At 35.8% G+C, this 20608-nt stretch overlaps 2 protein-coding genes across 4 annotated transcripts in view; both read right to left on the reverse strand.

Annotated features, from left to right (window-relative positions):
- The window catches only part of kairos, a 190765-nt gene that overhangs the window by 48194 nt on the left and 121963 nt on the right, over positions 1 to 20608 (reverse strand). For all 3 annotated transcript variants that reach the window (XM_072535888.1, XM_072535889.1, XM_072535887.1), the window contains exon 2: positions 9947 to 10037. The gene's annotated coding sequence lies outside the window, so the exon portion shown is untranslated. The remainder of the gene's footprint in view (positions 1 to 9946; positions 10038 to 20608) is intronic.
- LOC140444682 (general transcription factor II-I repeat domain-containing protein 2A-like) lies at positions 4932 to 6212 on the reverse strand. Its single transcript, XM_072536446.1, has one exon. It carries the CDS (start codon positions 6210 to 6212, stop codon positions 4932 to 4934), a length of 1281 nt encoding a protein of 426 aa, XP_072392547.1.

Genomic DNA, 20608 nt, shown 5'->3' on the forward strand with positions numbered 1-20608 from the left:
AGATTATAGAGCATATCGAAAGTTTTCCAAAAATTGAGAGCCACTACGCAAGGGCGAAAACCCCGGATAAGCTCTTCTTGTCACCGCATTTAAACGTAAGTAGAATGTACCGTGCATTTTTAGAGAAATATTGTGCGGATTATCAGCCGCCTAACAAACCACCAGTGACTAGACAATGGTATAATGAAATTTTTATATCAAAATTTAACTTATCTTTTGTAAGGCCTAAAGTAGATACATGCTCCACATGTGATAGTTTGGCTGTTCAAATAAAATCAGGAGATAAAGCTGCTGTAACAGAACAGGAGCTTCACCATCGGCGAGCAGAGGCTGCTACAAAAGCAATGTCAACTGAGACCAAAAATGCATGTACAAGTAATTGCTATTTCTTTCCTTCGATATGCAGCAGCAAATGTACATTCCCCAATTAACTCACTCCGAAATGTACTATTCACAACAGCTTGCAGTGTGTAACTTAGGAATTCACGATTCCATCACAGGAAAGGGATTCATGTGTTTATGGACTGAGGACTTTGGGGAAAGGGGTGCCTTGGAAATTAGCTCCTGTTTATATACTTACCTTACTAAGGAAATTGGCAATCACGGAAAGAAAAAGCTTATTTTGTGGTAGGATAATTGTGGGGGTCAAAATAAAAATCAGTTCATGATCGCCATGTATTTGACCATACTAGCAAATAACGTTTTTGAGGAAATTATTCATAAATTTCCTGTAAAAGGACACACTTTCCTTAATTGCGACAGAGATTTCGCAATCATAGAAAAACGTAAAAAAGTGTGTAAGGCTTATACATTGATGAATGTTGTTAACATCATTACTAGTGCGGCCCAGAAAAATCCATTCTCGTGCATGGTGGTTAAGGACTTTTATGATTTCAAAACCGTTGCCTGTGATAAACTGAACACAAAGAAGTTAGGAATTTCAACAGCTACGCAGCTTCGTCTTACAAGAGAGAAATTTGGTACGGTGATGGTGGCTAAAGGACCTAGTGAGCTCGCTGGATGGAGTGAGACCAATGTACTCAAATCTGGAGTTAAATTAGAAGACTTTAAAATCATAGACCTTCAAAAAACTAGAACTCACTTTGGTATCCCAGAGAAAAAAAGAACAGATATTGAAAAAATGCTCCCTTATCTTCACGATGATGCCAAGAAGTATTTTAAAGAAAAATGAGGTCAACCAGGGCAAGTTTCTACTGTAGGAAACAACGGTTAAAAATCTGGCACTTAAAACGTTTTGACTTGCAAACCTGATGGCACTTACAACGTTTTGACCTTAGACAGATTTTTGAATTTTTTTTTAAGTAAGCTTTGTTTATTGTTCCTTTGCGGTATGTTTGTATTATATAATACCTTTAAACTAATCCTTTTTCAGTATGTTACATTATAAGAAATAAACATGTTCGATAAAAAACTGTTTTTTACTCCTCCTGAAAAATTTATAATTTGGCACTTACTACGTTATGGAAATGCACGCTTCAATAGTGAATTGTAGATTTATTTCTAAATTTCTCAATATCAGTCCTCTATTTCACGTAATTCAAAAGGCTAAACACAATAATTCTTGTTCGTTCTGTTTCTTAATGATTAAATTGTGCAACGTAAATGTTACTTAACGGCAAGTCGTAACAATTCAAATCGTACATAAAACATAAAATTTAATTTCGTCGAAAGTTGCTGATTGCGATCGTTCCGTTTGCTGACGGGCGAATCAATAGGAAAAGGGCTCTTAAACATTCTATAAAAAGATAGGAAGATAAAAGAAAAAGAAGTAGCAATTACTTCAGAAAGCACTATAAATTGCTGGATCTGACGGTGCATAAACAAGAGGCAGTTATTTAAAGGAAATGATAATTTTCTATCGTTTAGAATGTCTGTTACAACGTAGTTGGGAAACTTTATAGAATTCTATTAAAACCTAAAGACGTATTTATTACATATTTATCAGCGGCGGCTCGTGGCCTAAAAAAGTGGTGAAGATGAGGAAAGCTTGCCTTGAATGAGAAAACTCATTAAAAATTTGTTAAAAAAATGTATAGAGTTTAGGGCCCTAATAACATGAAAACAGTTTTTTAGGGCACTTATACTAGATAAGATTCGTTCTGCTTGCCTGGGGTATTTTAGTTCTGAACCTTGACATTTCATTGAGGGTTTTTTGGCGATTAAATCACCACGCCTGCTTAACGGGTTGGTGAGTTTCGATTCAGCCGCCCACTCTGAGTCAGATGCTGATTGCAGCCGACCACTCTGGATTAGACGCAGATGTTTAAAATACTGGTTGGTCGACCATGTAAAAGAACATCCCTTTTATCTTAATTTTTCCAATGCCTAAACGGAGTCTCTAATATATTACACACCAAGTCATTAATTTAGCCACCACTTAATATAGTCTTCTGCAGGTCATCATGCAGGATAGAGTCGATGGCAAAAAGGGAATAAGTAGAAAGAGGAAATCATGGCTGCGAAATATTCGAGACTAGACAAACATGACTGTAGACGAATTATTCCACGTTGCAAAAGACAGAGAAACTATTAGAAACGTGGTCGCCAACCTCCGTTAATGGAGACGGCATAGGAAGAAGAAGAAGAAGTCATTAATTGGATTTATGTCTGTCTAAAATTATTTTTGTTCAAACGAAATCCACGAGAACACTTTATATCCGAAATCCGAAACAAACCACAGAGAAATGTATTAATAAAGTGCACTAAACAAATAAAATTAATACTGTGACTAAACTAAACTAATAAATACTATACTATACACTATACTATATAAAAAATATCTATATAATAGACTAAATTTCAAAATATTGTCGCTGAGAGAAATTTCCGAAAAATAGGAATACCAAATACACATCCAACTATGGGTGAAGACGAATAATATATTTATAGTCGGAACTGCACTCACCAGTTTTCTCAGCTATCACTAAGGATAGGCTTACGTCACGTTGCTATGGCAACCGTGAACGCTCATGCAGATGCATTCCGAATTTCAAAAATTATATTCACCTATTCCTGAATACTAAGATTCAGTACACGGCTAGTGACACAGGTCAGGACTTGACCGTCAAGTACGTACCGCTAATAAAGCTAGTTGTCTTTTTAATTTTTAGATTAATTAAAAGAGAATAAATAATTGATTTCAATATTTAGATATAATAATGTTGCTTTCATTTTTTATTTATTTGTCTCAATTTAATTATATTTTTTTGGTGAACCTCACCTTCACCTACTTCACCTGGCCGGCCGCCGCTGATATTTATTGAAACAGAGTGGATTAAAAGTTACACGCCTAATTATCTCTTAAATGTATGGTCCGAATTATACAAAAACCGGGATACGACTATTCTGCAATATGAAGATTTCAAATTTGATGCTTGTAATGTTATCTGATTTTCAATTTTTTTGATATTATTAGTCACTTTGGTTTTTTTAAAAACAATACTCTGTATATTTTATTCTAATTGGAATTGTCACTGGAATTAAAGCATTTTCCACTAAAAAAAGTACGACAAACTGCTGAAAAAACACCCGTGCAATGGTTTAATAATGAATTAAGGTCTTACAGATCTAATCTTTCTCTTATTAAACACATTGCAGATGCCACTAAGGATACCGATTTGTTCAAAGTATATAAACAACAAAAATTTGAACATAATCGGTAATTACAAATTGCTAAAAAGTCAGCTTACTGTAATTTTATTGCTAATTCCAATAATAAACCTAGAGACTGCTGGAAAATAGTAAATTTCGAAAGAAACATTACAAGATCCATTCCGGACAACCTGATCTACCTCCAGACGAAATAAATAAATTTTTTACCACAATTGCAAAGAATATAATTACATCTCTTCCCACTATTAATGTCGATGTCCTATTCAATTATAGAAATTATCCTTCTCCGAGCAAGTCCTTTTTTTTTCTTCCCCTTGTGGAAGAAGAGGTCTCTCAAATAATAAAGTCTCTTAGTAATTCTAATTGTAGGAAAGTTCACGAAATTAATATCAAAATTTTAAACGAAACTTACAAAACACTTTTCACTTATCTTATTAATTTAATTTTATCAACTGGAGTATTTCCGGAAGTACCAAATTACTCAAAAGTACTACCTATCTACAAAAAAGGTGATTCCTCAAAAATTGACATTACAGACCCATAAGCATTGTTTCTACTTTTGGGAAAGTGATTGAAAAGGTTATCAAACAACAAATTTATTCCTATTTTGAGTCAAATAATTACTTTAGCAACTCACAATATGGATTCAGAAGTGCTCGTTCTACTATGAACGCGGTATTTAATGTTGTGAGCGAGGTGATTGAAGGGTTTGAACGCGGCATTCGCATAGCAATTTCTTTTTGCGATTTGTCGAAGGCTTTTGACACGTAGGCTTTGAGTTTCACATGACATTTTGTTCCACAAATTAAATTACTATGGAATCAGAGGTATAACTTTTAAGCTTAAAACTTTTTATCAATGTTGCAGACATCAGACAGGTAATCTCTAAAGGTCACCTCTCCGATTTTCTATCCGTAAAACATGGAGACCCACAAGATTCGGTCTTAGGACCTCTTTTGTTTATTATTTATGTCAACGATTTGTCTAAATTCATATTTCCGTACAAATTCATACAATTCGCACACGATACGACATATGTACGTTATATCACAGGGATGTCCAACTTGCAATGCCTCAAGGGCCAAAACTAAAACCTTTGATGTTGTCGCGGGCCATATAATAATTTTGTTACAAGTAATAACAAAATAAAGTGAGGTATAAAAATAATTAAAAGAAAAAAGAGTATTATTTCTTTTATTGCTCAACAACTACATTTTTTTATAAACGGAAAATTTATTGATAACACTTTTCAATAATCAAGACAAACATTGCAAAAGCAACGAAAAAGATGTATCCAATTAGTGTGAGGACTGTCTCATAAGATGACGTAAGGAAGAATCGGTAAGGTTGCTTCTGTTTTTATTTTTTATGTATTTCATGGAGGAAAATGCACTTTCACATGTATATGTGCTTCCGAACATTGACGTCATTTTCAGTCCAAAATCTCGCAGGTTTGGGAATTTCTCCTTTGACAGTAATTTGAAAAATTCAGGTCCCTTTTCTTGTCTGGTGGTTAGGAACATGTCTGCTTGAAGATCACATAACTCAAGCTGTAAGTTGGGTGGTTGATCATCAATGGTTGCTCCAAGAGAGTTATTATAAAGTAGTACACTGCTTTTGAGACTTTCAATTTCTTCAAATCTTGTATTGAATTCATCAATAACTTGTTCAATTTGTGAAATGCAGGATGAAAACTCAATATTTTCCTCACCGTTGAATTCTTCTGCTATTTGCAGACAGCTAGGGAAGTGTGTCAGGTTGTTTGTTTCCAAAGCACGTTTAAACACGTTCAGCTTATTCCGGAATCCGTTTATCATTCCGATCAAATCTGAAACCGTCTGATTTCTTCCTTGAAGACTCAAGTTTAACATGTTAAGATGATTAGTCAGATCTGTTATAAAAGCTAACTGTCTTAAGAATTCTGGATCCTTAAACTTCTCTTCCAGTTCAGTTGTGTCAGATGAAACGTATTTGTTGAGGAATGCAGGGATTTCCTTTCTTATGGCAAAAAATCGTTCCATGCACTTTCCTGCACTCAGCCACCTTACATGGTTGTACATTAGCAAGTCTCCATACTTAGCCTCTGTTTCCACTAAAAACTGCTTAAGTTGCCTGTGTAAAAGAGATCGATTTTCACCTATAATCATATTTATAATCTTAATCACGGTTTGGAAAACTTGATCTTCCTTGACTGATTTTCCACATAAAGCTCTCTGATGTATAATACAATGAATTGTTGGGCAAGTGACACCATTCTCTCGAAGCAGACCCACTAATCCAATTTTTGTACCTGTCATTGATGGGGCCCCGTCTGTTTCTATGGCTGAACATTTATCAAAGCCTCCAATTCTGTCAACTGTTTTCTTCACAGCCTCATAGATGTCTTTTCCTTTTGTTGTTCCATAAAGAGGACAAATATCAAATAACTCCTCTTTACTGGTAAAATCATCAAAAGTAGTGCGCACAAATATTAACAGCTGACTAACATCGGTTTGATCAGTGCTTTCATCCAAACAAAGTGAGAAATATGAACTTTTCTTAACCAGGCTAAGCATAGATTTTTCTACTTGCTCGCCCATAGCAACAATCCTTCTTTGTATGGTTTAATGTGAAAGTGGCACTGATTCAAATTTCTCCGCCATTTTAGAATCACCGAAAGCTTTGGCCATTTCAACAGCACATTTTTTTATCAAATTGCCATCAGTGAAAAGTTTTTTTGCCTTTGCCAGCTCAAGCGACACGGCATAAGATGCATGCAAAGAATGCGTTTGAGAGTGTAATATTTTACTGAACATAGTTTGCTGTTTAAGCTTTTTCTTCAAATCTGCAACTAGGGCACGCCGACTTTCATTTGTGTACGTAGCATACTTATTTTCATGCACTGTTGTGTAATGTCTTCTCACATTATATTCTTTAGGCACTGAAACGACATTCATGCACACTAAGCACTGCAACTTTCCATTATTGTTAGCAATCAAGTAATCACTCTCCCAACTTTCTTTGTAAATTCTGTTCTCACTATCAATTTTCCGTTTTACTGGTTTTACACTCATTATTGTATAAGAGGAATCAAGACAAAGAATTAATCAAGTTCACTGTTCACTAGCAACGTAATAGATTAGCCGACTAGCCTACGTGTCAGTAGCACACTGGACGGATGGTAAGCAGTGGGAGATGTGGCCTGCGTGAACTGTGATGCGCAGTAATCAGTGCAGTTCTCATAGTGGTGGAGGACGATTGTGTTCGTTACACGTCCGCGAAGCGGCACGCGGTACAGGACTTGTGATGTAAAAACACTGCTAAACCATAAAATATAAAAAAAAATTAAAAAATCTTTTTCACATTGGCAGCATTTAAAGAAAATATATGCTTTTCGAAAATCTTACGTGGGTCACAACAAATAGCCTATTATCTATCCGGCCGCATCCGGGCCGGATGCGGCCCGCCAGTTATATCAGGAAAAACCAACGATGATTTAAAAGTGTCTTATGAGGAAGTTTCTACTAAATAATACACATGGTTTGCTCTAAATAAACTAAAACTTAACTCTGACAAAACGCAGAATTTTGGTTATATCTACAAGCAATTTACATAATGATCCAGTTAATAAAGAGACTGTTAAACTATTGGGAATAACCATAACAAGAGTTGTCAACTTTGAAACATTAAAAATGACATATTTTTCTTTATTCCACTCTCTTGTAAACTATGGATTAACCGTATGGGACAATTCAACAAATGCACTTCAATTGTTTAGTATACAAAAGAAAGCTATCAGAAAATTCTTTAACATATTCAAAATTATGCCGCTACCAACTCTTGATATTTCAAGTTCTAACTGAAATTCACAGAAAACGGACCCATTTAATAAAGCAGTCTGATGTTCACGTTCACAATACGCGAAACTGTCTCTCCTTACCAACAAATCACTGTAGATTACGCCTTTCAGATAAAAATTGCCTTAATTATAACTATTACAATATTTTACCAAAAAGTTTTAGATAGCTAAGCTGTAATAGCTTTGAAAAAGTTATAAAAAAATATCTTTTGAAACATTGCTTTTACTGCTTAGAAGAATATATGATTCATTGCAGAACATCCACTAAACTGGATGTTCAGTGGATGTTCAGTCTTAAATAAATCAAACTTCTCAGTGCCAAATAGGTTTAAAGTAATTCAGTAAATGTAGAAAGCTGTGATTTTGAGATTAATTCGTAAAACTAATATCATTTAAGATATGCATGTGGATACATACATCCACATGCAGAGCTGCACAAATACAAGATGTAGGTCACTTTTCAGTCGTGCGTGTATTGCATAATAATTCATTTAAACCATACAAAAACAAGTTGTTGCAAGAATTAAATGATGATAACTACGACCGTAGATTAGAGTTTAGTGAAGTAATGATGAATAACATCGTAACTGATGAGAACTTCGTTAACAATATATGTTTTTCTAACGAAGCAATATTTACCTATGTGAGAATGTAAATCCCCAAAATATAAGGTATTGGAGTAAGGTAAATCTATACTGGATACTTGAAAACCATACCCAAAGACCACAAAAACTAAATGTTTGGTCGGGTATAGTAAGCACTCAGTTAAGTGCCGATGGTGCCCTGGACTACGTACGAGCGTCACCGCCGGCAGTAGGTCGACGACGAATATCGGAATGTGTAGAGGCATTAAACAGGGAGATCCCTTATCGCCCTACCTTAGGTGGTCGATAAGCTGATATGCAAGCTCGAGGAAGGCAGGCTTGGCCTTCCGATTGCAAATGGCAAGAAGATCTCAGTGTTGGGTTATGCTGACGATTTAATCATGCTATCCTAATCGTCCAAATATAGTACCAAACAGCTCCGGACAGCCGTCGAATTCTTTGTGGGAGAGGAATATCGATCAACACTGGTAAGAGTGCAGCTATTACAGATAATGTTAACCGTGGTAATAAGCACTCTTACTGCATGACACATTCTCTTTTCTCTGTCGGCAACGACAGGATTCGGCAGTTGCAACCGAGTGAGCTGGTTGGATACCTAGGTCGAAGGTACAGTGCACTCGGGCAGACCAAGGTAGCCTTCAACGAGCTGCAGATCCAGCTTGATCGAATTTAACGAGAGGTGCTAAAACCAGCGCAAAAATTGCTTGTTTTAAAGACTTACCCGCTGCCGAGATATGTTAAAAAGCTCCAGAGCACAACCGTCACTAAGAAAACGCTGAAGGGCGTTGACAGGTCCATACGTATAGCCGTTCGTAAGATTTTGTCCCTTAATCGAACGTGTCCCGACGCCTACATACATGCTCCCACTAAAGGGGGTGGTCTGGGCGTCATGGCCATGCACTTCCCGGCTATCATGAGAAGGAGACTGACAAAATTGATTAGCTCAGCAGCTTACCCTCTCTCTACCATATATGTCACATTTCTGGGAGAAAATCCTTAAATGAACACCATCAGGCAGTTCCGCATCGATCGTACTTGAGTTGAGCCAGAAACTTCTCTTCTGGGCTCTTCACACTCCAAAAGCTCTGCCTGGATAAGCAGTCCACCGGCCTACTGGCCGGGAAGAGATTAATTAAGGCGATTCAGCTGAGAAGAAATCCTGCCAATGAGAGGCATCAATTCAAATCCACCACATGAGCGTAGGTGTCGAAAGGAATGCAAACGTAATGAGGCTATTCTTCAAGTGTTTTGCCATTTTTAATCTTTCTAAGAGTAATGTATTTCCTCTATTGATATTTCCAGAATATCTTCTGAGCCTTGGTTAATTATTTATGTTTGATCTAGTAGTATAAATTTAAGTAAATCCTAACATACTTCAATCCAAAAATGTTATTACATAAGGTTGTTAATTTCTTAATATTTCGAATATTAATAAACTCTACAACAGGGTTACCTAACAATATCATACCATGACAAAGGTTATTGTGTCCCTTTTGTTTTTTATTAATTACAATAAAAATTATTAAATAAATTTACACAAAGAAATTCAGGCTTGAACGGGATGTTTTGTTTATTATAAATTGAAGATAATTTAATAAAGATATTTTTCATCTCCCAAATAATCATTTTCACGTGCCAAGTTAGTTATTAATTCAGTAATTGTTCTGTGTTAGCAACACAAAGGTAGCTAGTATTTCAAAAGCTCCGAGGAGTCCTTCTCCGAATTAATATTCGACTTCTTCATTATATTTTTAATTAAGCAACGAACGTCGTAAAAAAGAGACGATACTACGCCGCTTTTTTCAAAACCCCAAAGCCGTAGTAAAAGATAAGTACCTACAGACTAAGTATTAAATTTAAAATTACTCACCCACCGCCAACCTGTTCTGGTTGCGTAGTTATTTCGAGATGACGCTGCCGAGGCTGGATTTATATTTCCATCTCCATTGATGCGATTAAATCTAGAAAAAAAATTCGTATGGTAGTGAATGGGAACTGAGAGGCGGTGAAATAAACTAGTGATTTTGCTCCTTAGCCGAATAAATTAGATGATTATTTTTTAAATGTAATTGCTCATCAACATGTCTAGGAATAGTCGAGGTAAAATTATTTTGATCACAGATAAATACAGGGCATTGCGTTATACAAGATGTTATACAGGGTGGCGCACCGAAAACGAAACCGATGCATTTACTGGCAGATGATTCCTTTAAAAAAAAAAACGCTTGGACCCGTCGATTTTGTTATCGAGGGGGAAACAAAATTGGCATAAAATCACATTAACATTTGCAGCCCCCTAAGCGGGGATGGCACCATCCCTAAAATCTTAAATGGAAAGGGGGGTCGAATGATCCATCATTTAAAAGGTCTTTCAACTCCCTTTACAATGATGTAAAATTCATGTACTTCAATTCAGTAGTTTTGGAGATTTATTGATTTAAAGTTTAAATACATCATCGTAAGAGGAGATCAATACATAGCAGCAAAGTTGTTAAAAAATAAAGAATGAACTGACCTGTCAGCCGAGTAAATGTTGAAAATGACCACCATTACTTTCCATGCAATAATAAAGATTTTGCTGAAAACGTTGCCGGCCATTTTGCAATATTTGAGGAGTAATTTGATGGCACTCATTCACAATTCTTTGTCGTAAATCTTCTAAGGATGTTGGCTGAGTAGCATAGATTTTGCTTTTTAAGTAACCCCACAAAAAGAAATCCAAAGGTGATAAATCTGGCAATCTTGGGGGCCATTCAACGGCACCTCTTCTACCAATCCATTGACCCTGAAAGGTCTGATCTAAATAATGCCGAACTCTTAATGCGTAATGTGGTGGGGCACCATCCTGTTGGAACATCAACATATTCTCAACGTATCGACCATCATTCTGATTTTCAATTATATCTGTTAGCGCAGGATCTATGGCATTTTGCAGTAATTCCAAATACATTTCACCTGTCAAATTTCCAGGTAAGAAAAAAGGACCAACCAAATGATCGCCAAAAATGCCAGCCCAAACATTTAATTTTTGTGGCTGCTGTGTGTGTACCTCATGGTAAATTCTGGGATTAGAGTCCGACCAATATCGACAATTATGACGATTTACTTCGCCATTTAAAAAAAAGGAACATTCGTCGGAAAAGCAAATGTTAAATAAAAATTGTTCATCGTTTGTAATTCGTTCACTCATAACTTCACAAAATTCTAATCGCTTATCAAAATCGTCTTCATTAAGTTCTTGTACAAGGTGAATTTTATACGGATGAAAATTATGGGCCTTTAGAATCCGTTGGATAGTACGTCGACTAACACCACACGAAGTTTGCAATTTACGGGTACTTAATGTAGGATCTACAATAACTTGCCCTAAAACCCCCACTTCTGTTGCTTAGTTCCTTATAGGATTTTTAATATTACGTTTTTTATTGGCGACTGATCCAGTTTCCCGAAATTTAACTACAAGTTCTAGAACACATTTTCGGTGCACATTATTGTTCTCATGTCGCTCATTAAAAATTTGTGCTGTTCTATTAGCGCACTAATTATTTCCGAAAAATATTTCAATAATTTCAACCCTTTCTGCCGTGGAATATACCATGGTTAATTTATGTATAAAGCAATAAATGATATTTTAACAACAAAGATTGGTGAAATCAATCGCAAACTAATGTACTATTTCCTATTTAAAATAAGTACGTGGCATTCTCTACTTATCTTTCTTAAAGAAACAACTTTTTTTGTCACAAAGGACACTTCAATTGCTATTTTTATTATTAATAAACCATGGGCGTAGTAAATAAAAGCATTTACTTATCAAGAAAATGCTTTTACTCAAATTTCTTCTGAAAGAAGTACAAACTAATTTGATGTACCTATTAAAGTCTACTTTAAACTTAAAATCAATAAAATTCCTAAACTACTGAATTGAATACATGAATTTTACATCATTATAAAGGGAGTTGTAAGACCTTTCAAATAATGGATCATTCGACCCCCCTTTTCATTTTAGATTTTAGGGATGATGCCACCCCCGCTTAAGGGGCTGCAAATGTTAAAGTGATTTTATGCCAATTTTGTGTCCCCCTCGAAAACAAAATCGACGGGTCTGAGCGTTTTTTCAAAAAAGGAATCATCTGCCAGTAAATGCCTCTGTTTCGTTTTCGGTGCGCCACACTGTATAATGTGCAGACATATATAATAATTATTATGTTTTTTAGGTATGGAAATAAGTCAATATCGTTTCAGTTATAGAGTAGGTGAGGACAAAAGTCTGCATCGGTTAAAAATTTGCACTCGCTTTCTAGAAGACGCAGCGAATATAATAACTTGATTCACGCATTTATAGGTAAGTACCTTACGAAAGGCGCTAAAGACTGTACAGGTGCTTCGTGCAGCGTTTATTATCGACAATATTAGGTAGGGGGAGGAGTGACGTTTTTACCTCGTTTTTGGCTCTGTTGCCTCTTCGAGGGTGGGGTTTGTTAAGGGAAACGTCAATTTATGCATATTGCCGCTCTCCAGGACTAAGTGGTGGCTACAAAGCAGTTTGTCAGAATGATTTTCTACCTTTGTGTGTGCCGGTTGGACCAAGCCCGCTACTAAGTACAAGTTCCTCTGGAAAACGATCCTTTTCAAATTGTTTGTTGTGGTGTAATCGTGTGGAGAATAGCTGTGGTGGGATTGTGGTTAGGGGTGGAAGTTTTGGAAGTGGAAGGGATAGGGGTGTGTTGTTTTGTGTGGTATGGTGAGTATTTTTGGTGGTGTGTTGTTTGTGTACTCTGTAGGTTTTCGCAGATTCTATTCCCATTCTCTTATGTTTTGAATAGAACCTGTTGTGTAGAGGATGGCTTGGTGTTCGGATGGTTCGAGTTCTGGGTTTAAAGGGATGTCTCCGAGGAGGTTGTGGTTCTTAAGGATTTAGTTTAGGAGTCCAATTCCTGTTCTGTCCGAGGTTCGCGTCCATCTATGGTGATAGACACTTGTGACGTGTGTGATGTGGATAGTGTGTCTTTATTTGAATCTGTGTCTGGTGGTTTTAATGGTTCTTTTTGTTTTTTTGCTCGTGTAAGTGGCATATGTTTCTGTGGTGATTGGTTGCGTGTGTTTGAGTGTAATTAGTGTGTGTATGGAATGTATTGATTAGTGTGTGTATGAATTTTTTTTGTGTAACTTGTAGACGGATGTTTGTATGTAAATTGTAAGTATATGAAATTGGTTTTGAGTGTGTGTATGTGAGGTTTATGTGTGTGTGTGTGTGTGTGTATGTATTTTCGCTTTACCTTTGTTGGGTGATCTCTCGCTCGATTCGGTCGAACTCATTTGTTGAGGAGCTCCTGGTTCAGCACCTAGTGTCGATATTTCTCTGTCACCTTCTATTTTTCAATAATCGGTTCCACGCAAGATTGACCGACTGGTGCCACCCTCGTTCGATTTCGATACGTTGATTGCAGGTTTTGGTACCCTACACTATACCTTCACTCATGCGATTCCGTATCTGATGTCTCCTTCTGGTAGTCCACGCGTCCAGATTCGCGACCCGTTAATACCGTGTATGCTATTTGCGGTTTTCGCGCCCTTTGATACACGTGTATACCGTTTTGCGACCCGTTTCGCGGGTTTTCCGATTTGTACTGTTGCTTAGTCTTCTCAGTCTCCGGTGTGACCGTACGCTTCAAATGGTAACGCGAGACTGAATATGGAATAGTCGGGAAATATGAAATACTGAGTTAACAGTTCTCTTAAGTACTGCTATTGTATGAAAATACCATGAATTACCGAATAATATCCCATTATTTTTATGCAGTTAGAGTTGACCGCTTGTTGTTGCTGTGCAATGCGCTACAGAAACAAATTGTTTTGTGATCTTCAAAAGTTTTTGCAAGTTACTTTTTAAATATTTTAATCTACTACTATACACTTGATTTAAACATTGATGTTAGCCATAATGTAAAGTAAAAGAAGGATAGTTTTGCATAGTGTGGTCTTTTGTCAGCTAATAGTGTTTTGTCCGTCAGTTTAAATGTTGTTTTTCCAAGATGGCGTGTCGGTTATTATAGAATAGTAGGTATTTCATAATACCGGACGAAAAAGTATAGTATTCCATATAACCCGAAGAAATATAATAAATAAAAGTAAAGTTAAAAAACGGGTTTTTTAGTACAATGGCAAAACTAAACAACAATTAATATTTTTATTCAATTAATATCGTAATATAGCCTAATTTAAAACCAAAGTAATTTTTTAGAATCTATATTGATTGAAACGAAAAGAAAAGCAAAATTTTTCTGTTATTTAAAATAAGTCCCTTTGTTTCTGGATGTATTTTATCTATATAAACCCTCCCCGTCCATTTTTATCAAGAGTTTCAGATAGGTTTTGTTTTATTTTTTCAGATATGCCGAAAAAGAAGGAAGGTGAGATAAAGAAGCGAAAGCTTTGGGGTCACGCTGAGATGGCTAAAGCTATACAAGCTGTTTATCATCGCAAAGCTTTCTCGCATATCAGTTTGCAAAAAAAATATTTTCAACCTCAATTTTTGAGCAATCAAAATAAGCAGGTAAAGATTAGACTAGAAACTTCATAAAACGACACCGTCTTTCACTGCGTACACCACGAACTATAAGTGTAGCAAGGACAATGGGATTCAACAAAAAGCAATTAATACAGTATTTTAAACATTTAAAATCTGTTTTGGAGAAATATAAATTTTCAGAAAATAAAATTTACAACATGGATGAGAGTGGTTTACAAACAGTATAAACTAAATAACTTGAATACAATGCTCCCACGGAAAAAAAGTAGTAACAAAAAATGTAGCTGCAGAGCAAGGAAAACTGTGACAGCTGCATATTATATGAGTGCAACAGGACGTATGTCCCACTATTCTTTACTTTTGCACGCAAAAAACTAAATACTCTTTTGATAAAGGACGTTAACTGTAATCGATTATGGATACGTGAATTCACTTAAGTTTCTTGAATTTCTGGAGCATTTTCGCAAATATACAACTCCTATCAGATCTCAAGTTTTAGATAAAAATATCTTTACTAAAGAAGACTTTTGACCTTCTACAGTAATTGAACAAGAGAAAGCAAAAGTAGATGATATTGACCGGATCGATAAAAATGTGGAATCAAAAGTTGTGTTAGACGAAGAGAGAACTTAAGAAAATAACCAAATAATGAAGCAGAAGAATGAAATGTTGAAGCAGAAAAAATTTGTCAGATAGAGTTAACATTTCAAGTAACCTGAAGATTCAAAGATAAAATGTTTGTTCCGTTACCGCCAGATGTCATTCCCGTACCAAAACTAACCAAAAAAAAGAAGAAAATTAACAAGAAAAGAATTGAAATCTGCTCTTCTGACATAAGCTTTACATAAAGAGCAAATGGAAATATTAGAGTTGATAAAGAAATACAGAATTAAAGAGAAAAAAAGAAGGAAAGCATTAAGACAAAAAAGATACAGTAAGAAAAAAAGTATTTGAAGGATATGAATGCAAAAATTCTACTGACTTGGAGGCGCAAATGTGTCTTCATGATCTTCTTCTTTTTCGTCTTTTGCCTTTTTATAAGCAATTCTGCTTGTTCATTGGCAGATTAACACCTCTATGGAAGGCTATCACTCAATCTGTTGCGCGGTCGTCCGATACTTCTTCTGCCGATTGGTGACTTATCCATTGCTATTTTGGCGACACGGTTCTCCCCCATTCTGCTTATGTGGTTATTTCATTCTTTTTTTTTTATTTAGTGTCCACTCATTTATACAGTGTACGTTACATTTTCTTCTAATGGACCAGTCTTTGCAGACCATCTTCACCTTGGGCTATCAATATTGCGTCATCTGCGTAACAGAGTATTTTTATTTCTTTGTTTCCCATTCTATATCCTCTTCTTTTGTTAACGCTTTTTTTTTTATAATATTTTACCCATTATACAGAAGATGGATTACATATTTGAGTCTTCCTCTGTCAAATGCTTTCTTTTCACTCAAAACTTCATAATCGTACCAGCAATTTAGGTTTTTCTAAAAGTGATGGTGAAATAAATAATTTATCTGAATTAAGTTCCGCAGAGATTTCCATGGTAAAAGTTTGCGGCAAAAACCAAGTACTTATTTCGACTGTATGTTACTGAAATAATAGATGATGGTTACAGTAGCCTTTATTATAGAAAGGGAACCAATACAATGCGTTTTTTAGAAACGAAAGAAGAATTTTTTGTTAACAGGACTGACATTGTAAAAGAAAAATTTCCAAGCCATTGCAAAGTAGTTCTGCTAGATTGAAGGACTTTGTGAGCTTTTAAAACCAATTTAAGTAATTTAATATTACATTTGATGTAACTTAAACAGCAATTCAGATTTAAAAGAAGAAGTTAAACAATGTCATAGTTTTGCAATAAGAGAGCTTGCACGAGAGTGAAGGTTCAATATTTACTAAGAGCGGTGCCTCATAGAGAAGATTTTGATGTAGTGATTTCAAACCTCTAGTAATGAAGTGCATCAGAAGAAGAAGAAATGATAAATATATAAATTACTTCCACAAAAGACTATAGCTCCCAAATATTTATAAGAAACTTGCAATTTTTGATATAGTTTCATTATTTTGATTTTATACAAAAGACAAAATATTTTCTAATACAAAACAAAAACTCTTCAAAAAGCAAAAAAGACAAAAAGAAAAAACGACAATTTTAACCGCAACAATTCTTAAAATCCACTGTTTTTTCCGAGTGGGGAATGACGCATTCATCCTTCTAAAAGAATAAAGCTCTGTCACAGCAATATAACATTTTATATTTACATACTTATATTTTTAGCTTTCGGCTTTCGAAACATTATTTCTACCGCCGGATTAAACCAAAATGGAAACAAATATTTGTTCGGTAAAGAACACGTTTCTTGTTCCTCGAATCCGTTCATACTTTCGCTTCATTTGTGTTCTAAACTTCCTGAAATATCAGTCGCGTGAACTGAAACTCAAGTTTTGAAGTTTATCCGATCGAAAGTTGTGAGTTAGGAAACGAAGAGACTTCTTCTGAAATATGAAGCTTACGAAGAGGCGAAAGTTCTGCGTGAAGTTCCCAAACTATATTAGAAGTTTGTGTTTTGCTTTATTGATGATTTTGGATTTCACGTTTCAACAATTTAGTCAATGTTTACTTTAAACACGCACGTATATAGTCAGAATGCTAGTTAAATATTTAAAAAACTGACAGATACAGCTAGATACATTGTTTATTTAGATTAACATGTCTCAATAACTAGGATCTTTGACACATTTACAAAAATGATAACATATATACGAGGTCTGGCTATTAAATAACGAGACTGCGCGCAGAAGGCGTCCTAGAGTGGGAAACGAATGCAGCATTGGATAGCTGAAAGTGTCTACTCTTTCAGTACAAAAACACGTTTTTGTCGCTGTGGTAGTATTTTTTCTGTAGAGATTAGAAAAGAACGTGTTTTTTTTCTTGTGCCGATAACAATGTGTGACGAAAAACATGAGCAACGGATTAATGTGAAATTTCTCGTTAGTGTCTCATAGCACTGAGTGCTATAATTTGTTGAAAGAGGCCTATGGTGAGAATTCTCTATCTCGTGCGCGTGATTTAGAATGGTATAAACGGTTTTCTGAAGGCCGAGAGAGCGCCGAAGATGACCAACGTCCAGTTCGACCTGTCTCTGTTTCAACTCCACAAACAGTGACCAAAACAAATGAAATTGTGCACGGAGATCGTCGTATGAGCATTCGGATGATTGCTGAGACTGTAAACGCCGATAAAGAAACTGTCAGAAAAATTTTATATGACGAATTGAACATGAAGAAAGTCTGTGCGAAGTTGGTCCCAAAAATTGGACCCCTGACAAAAAGCTTGTCCGTCAACAGATCTCCTCAGATTTTCTTGAGAGGTTACATAAAGAGCCCGAATTAATGGAAAACATCATCACTTGCCATGAAAATTGGATATTTAAATACGATCTTAAAACTAAGCGACAATCCATGCACTGGAAAACTCCTGCATCGCCAAGAAGGAAAAAAGCAAGGATGTTGAAATTAAAATTTAAAGTTTTGGCAACGCTGCGAGAGCGAGTTTCGTAAGAAACATCCGGAGTTGTGGAAAAACAAGCCGTGGATCTTGCACCGGGACAACACACCTGCCCATAACGCGTTGTCTGTGAAGCGTTATTTAGCCGCTAGAACTGTGCTCGAACATCCGCCGTACTCGCCTAATTTAGCACCCTGTGACTTTTTTCTGTTTCCAAAGATCAAGTCTGCCTTAAAAGATAATCCGGTTCATGTCGATGGAAGAGGTGAAGCGAAAAACGGCGGAGCTCCTGAAAGCTCTAACAAAAGAAGACTTCCAGCATTGCTTTGACAAATGAAAAAAAAAAAACGAATAGAACGATGTGTGGCAAGGGAAGGGGAATATATTGAAGGAGAGCATTCGATTGTAGAATAATTTTTAAAATAAAACTCTTTTTCATAAGCAGTCTCGTTATCTAATAGCCAGACCTCGTACAAGGAATAATAAAAATACAGTATTGCAGTGGAGATAAAAAAATTCATAGGAAAGTCCAAAGTCCAAAATATATAAAACCATCATACGACCAATAGCAACATATAGCGCAGAAACCTGAATTATGACAGCAAAAGCAATAAATCTTATTAATACTATTGAAAAAAAAAATTTTGAGGATATTAAGACCCATCTGCGACAATGATATCTGGAGAATAAGGTTCAACTACGAGTTATATCAATATTATAAAGAGCCCACTATGTCAAATTAGTTAAAAATACAAAGATTGCACTAGGCAGGTCACCTTATAATAAGAATGGATAATAACTGAATACCTAGTAAAACCCTTAGTAGAAACTTTTTGCATTGAAATATTTACCAATGAAAATATATTCAGAACTAAATAGAAAATGGTCGCGATTGGTTTATTTGAATATGATACGCATGGATGATCGTGGAAATAAATCATCGAATAAATTGAATTCACTACATATTGCAATAAGCATATTATTGCTATGGACAACAATTAACAATTAACTGTGGTGGGACGTCGGCCAGTAAGAAGACCAAGAAAAGAAGAAATAAGAGCCTATGCTAAAGAGATATTGAGGGCGGATCTGGGTGGATGAGGGTTAATTGGAGGAAAGCAGCCAAGGAAAGGAATGCTTGGTGGCGGATGATGCCACCAAGCATTCCTTTCTATGATGCCAGGGCTTGACTTGGGCTGTAGCGCCATTGGAGAGAGAGAGTGTGTATGGCAATAAATAACCTTTTGGTGTTTTAAGCCTTGATTTTCATGCTGTATTTAGAGTTACAACTACCAGCTGGTATAAACCGTACTTGACGTCAATTTTGACATTATTCTATTGATATGCAGTGTCCAGAGGAAGAGATTGCTACAGTGATTAGATGCCATGTAAATGCTTTTATTTTTATTTCAGTAGGTTTAGTACAGAAACACTGGATAATATTAGATGAAATCCTTAAAATAATCGAGAATAGAAAAATCTTTGTGAAAGTGGTGTATATAGTGAAAAAGAAAAAGTTTGTTTAAGAAACCTCAACAAAGAAACAAAACGAATATGCAAGGCTGATAAACAACAGAATATACTATCTGAATACTATCAACCGAGAGATCAAGAACAATACGCTAGATAATAAACGACTTTAAAGCCAGAACTTGGGCTGTTGCGAAAGATAAACAGCCTAAGTTTTACAGACGAAACAGTCCTTCTTGCAGATAATCAAGAAGAGTTCATTGATCTCATTTCTCTCTCTCTCTTTCTTGTCATTTTCCCATTACTGAGGATCGTGATTTCCTCCAATATTCCTAACTGGATTCGCAGCATTCTTCTTCAGCACCATATCTCAAATGCATCAATATTTTGGCGCTCGCGTCCGCGAAGAGTCCAAGTCTCTGCCCCGTATAGAAATATTAAGAATACAAGGCCATTCTCTAGTCTCATCTTGATATTTTGAGAGATAGATCTGTCTTTCCAAACTTCAGTTAGGGGACTTATCGCATTTTTGGTCATACCAATACTTCTCCGAACTTCTGTTTCACAGTTACCATCGTTAGTTATACTTATAACGAAATATTTTTCCTACTACATAGGGTATTGCTATAAGGGGTTGAAAATTGGGACAAAATTTACTAGGGGTGGAAATAGGACACACAAAATAAACGAAACTTATGCGAACGGCAGTCAGGCTTTATTTCGAGTAGCTGGGTCGTGGATAAGTGAATGCCAAAGGGGTTGGAGATGCTACGAAACTTACAAAAAATTGTTACTGGGCTATAAACTGTGGCAGAAATAAATTATTGCAAATAAAAATTTATCTTTACAAGCTCCCATAAAAGCAATTATTTATAAAAATGTTTATTTTTACTTTTTCTTTAAAATTTAAACACAAAAGTTACCTGGATTACACTGGGGTTTCACACATAAATGCTGGGGGTGGAAACTAGACTTCTCTGGAATTTCTGGCGGTAGAACTGGGCTTAAACTCT

The sequence above is a fragment of the Diabrotica undecimpunctata genome, chromosome 6, assembly GCF_040954645.1.
Source record: "Diabrotica undecimpunctata isolate CICGRU chromosome 6, icDiaUnde3, whole genome shotgun sequence".
NCBI lineage: Eukaryota > Metazoa > Arthropoda > Insecta > Coleoptera > Chrysomelidae > Diabrotica > Diabrotica undecimpunctata.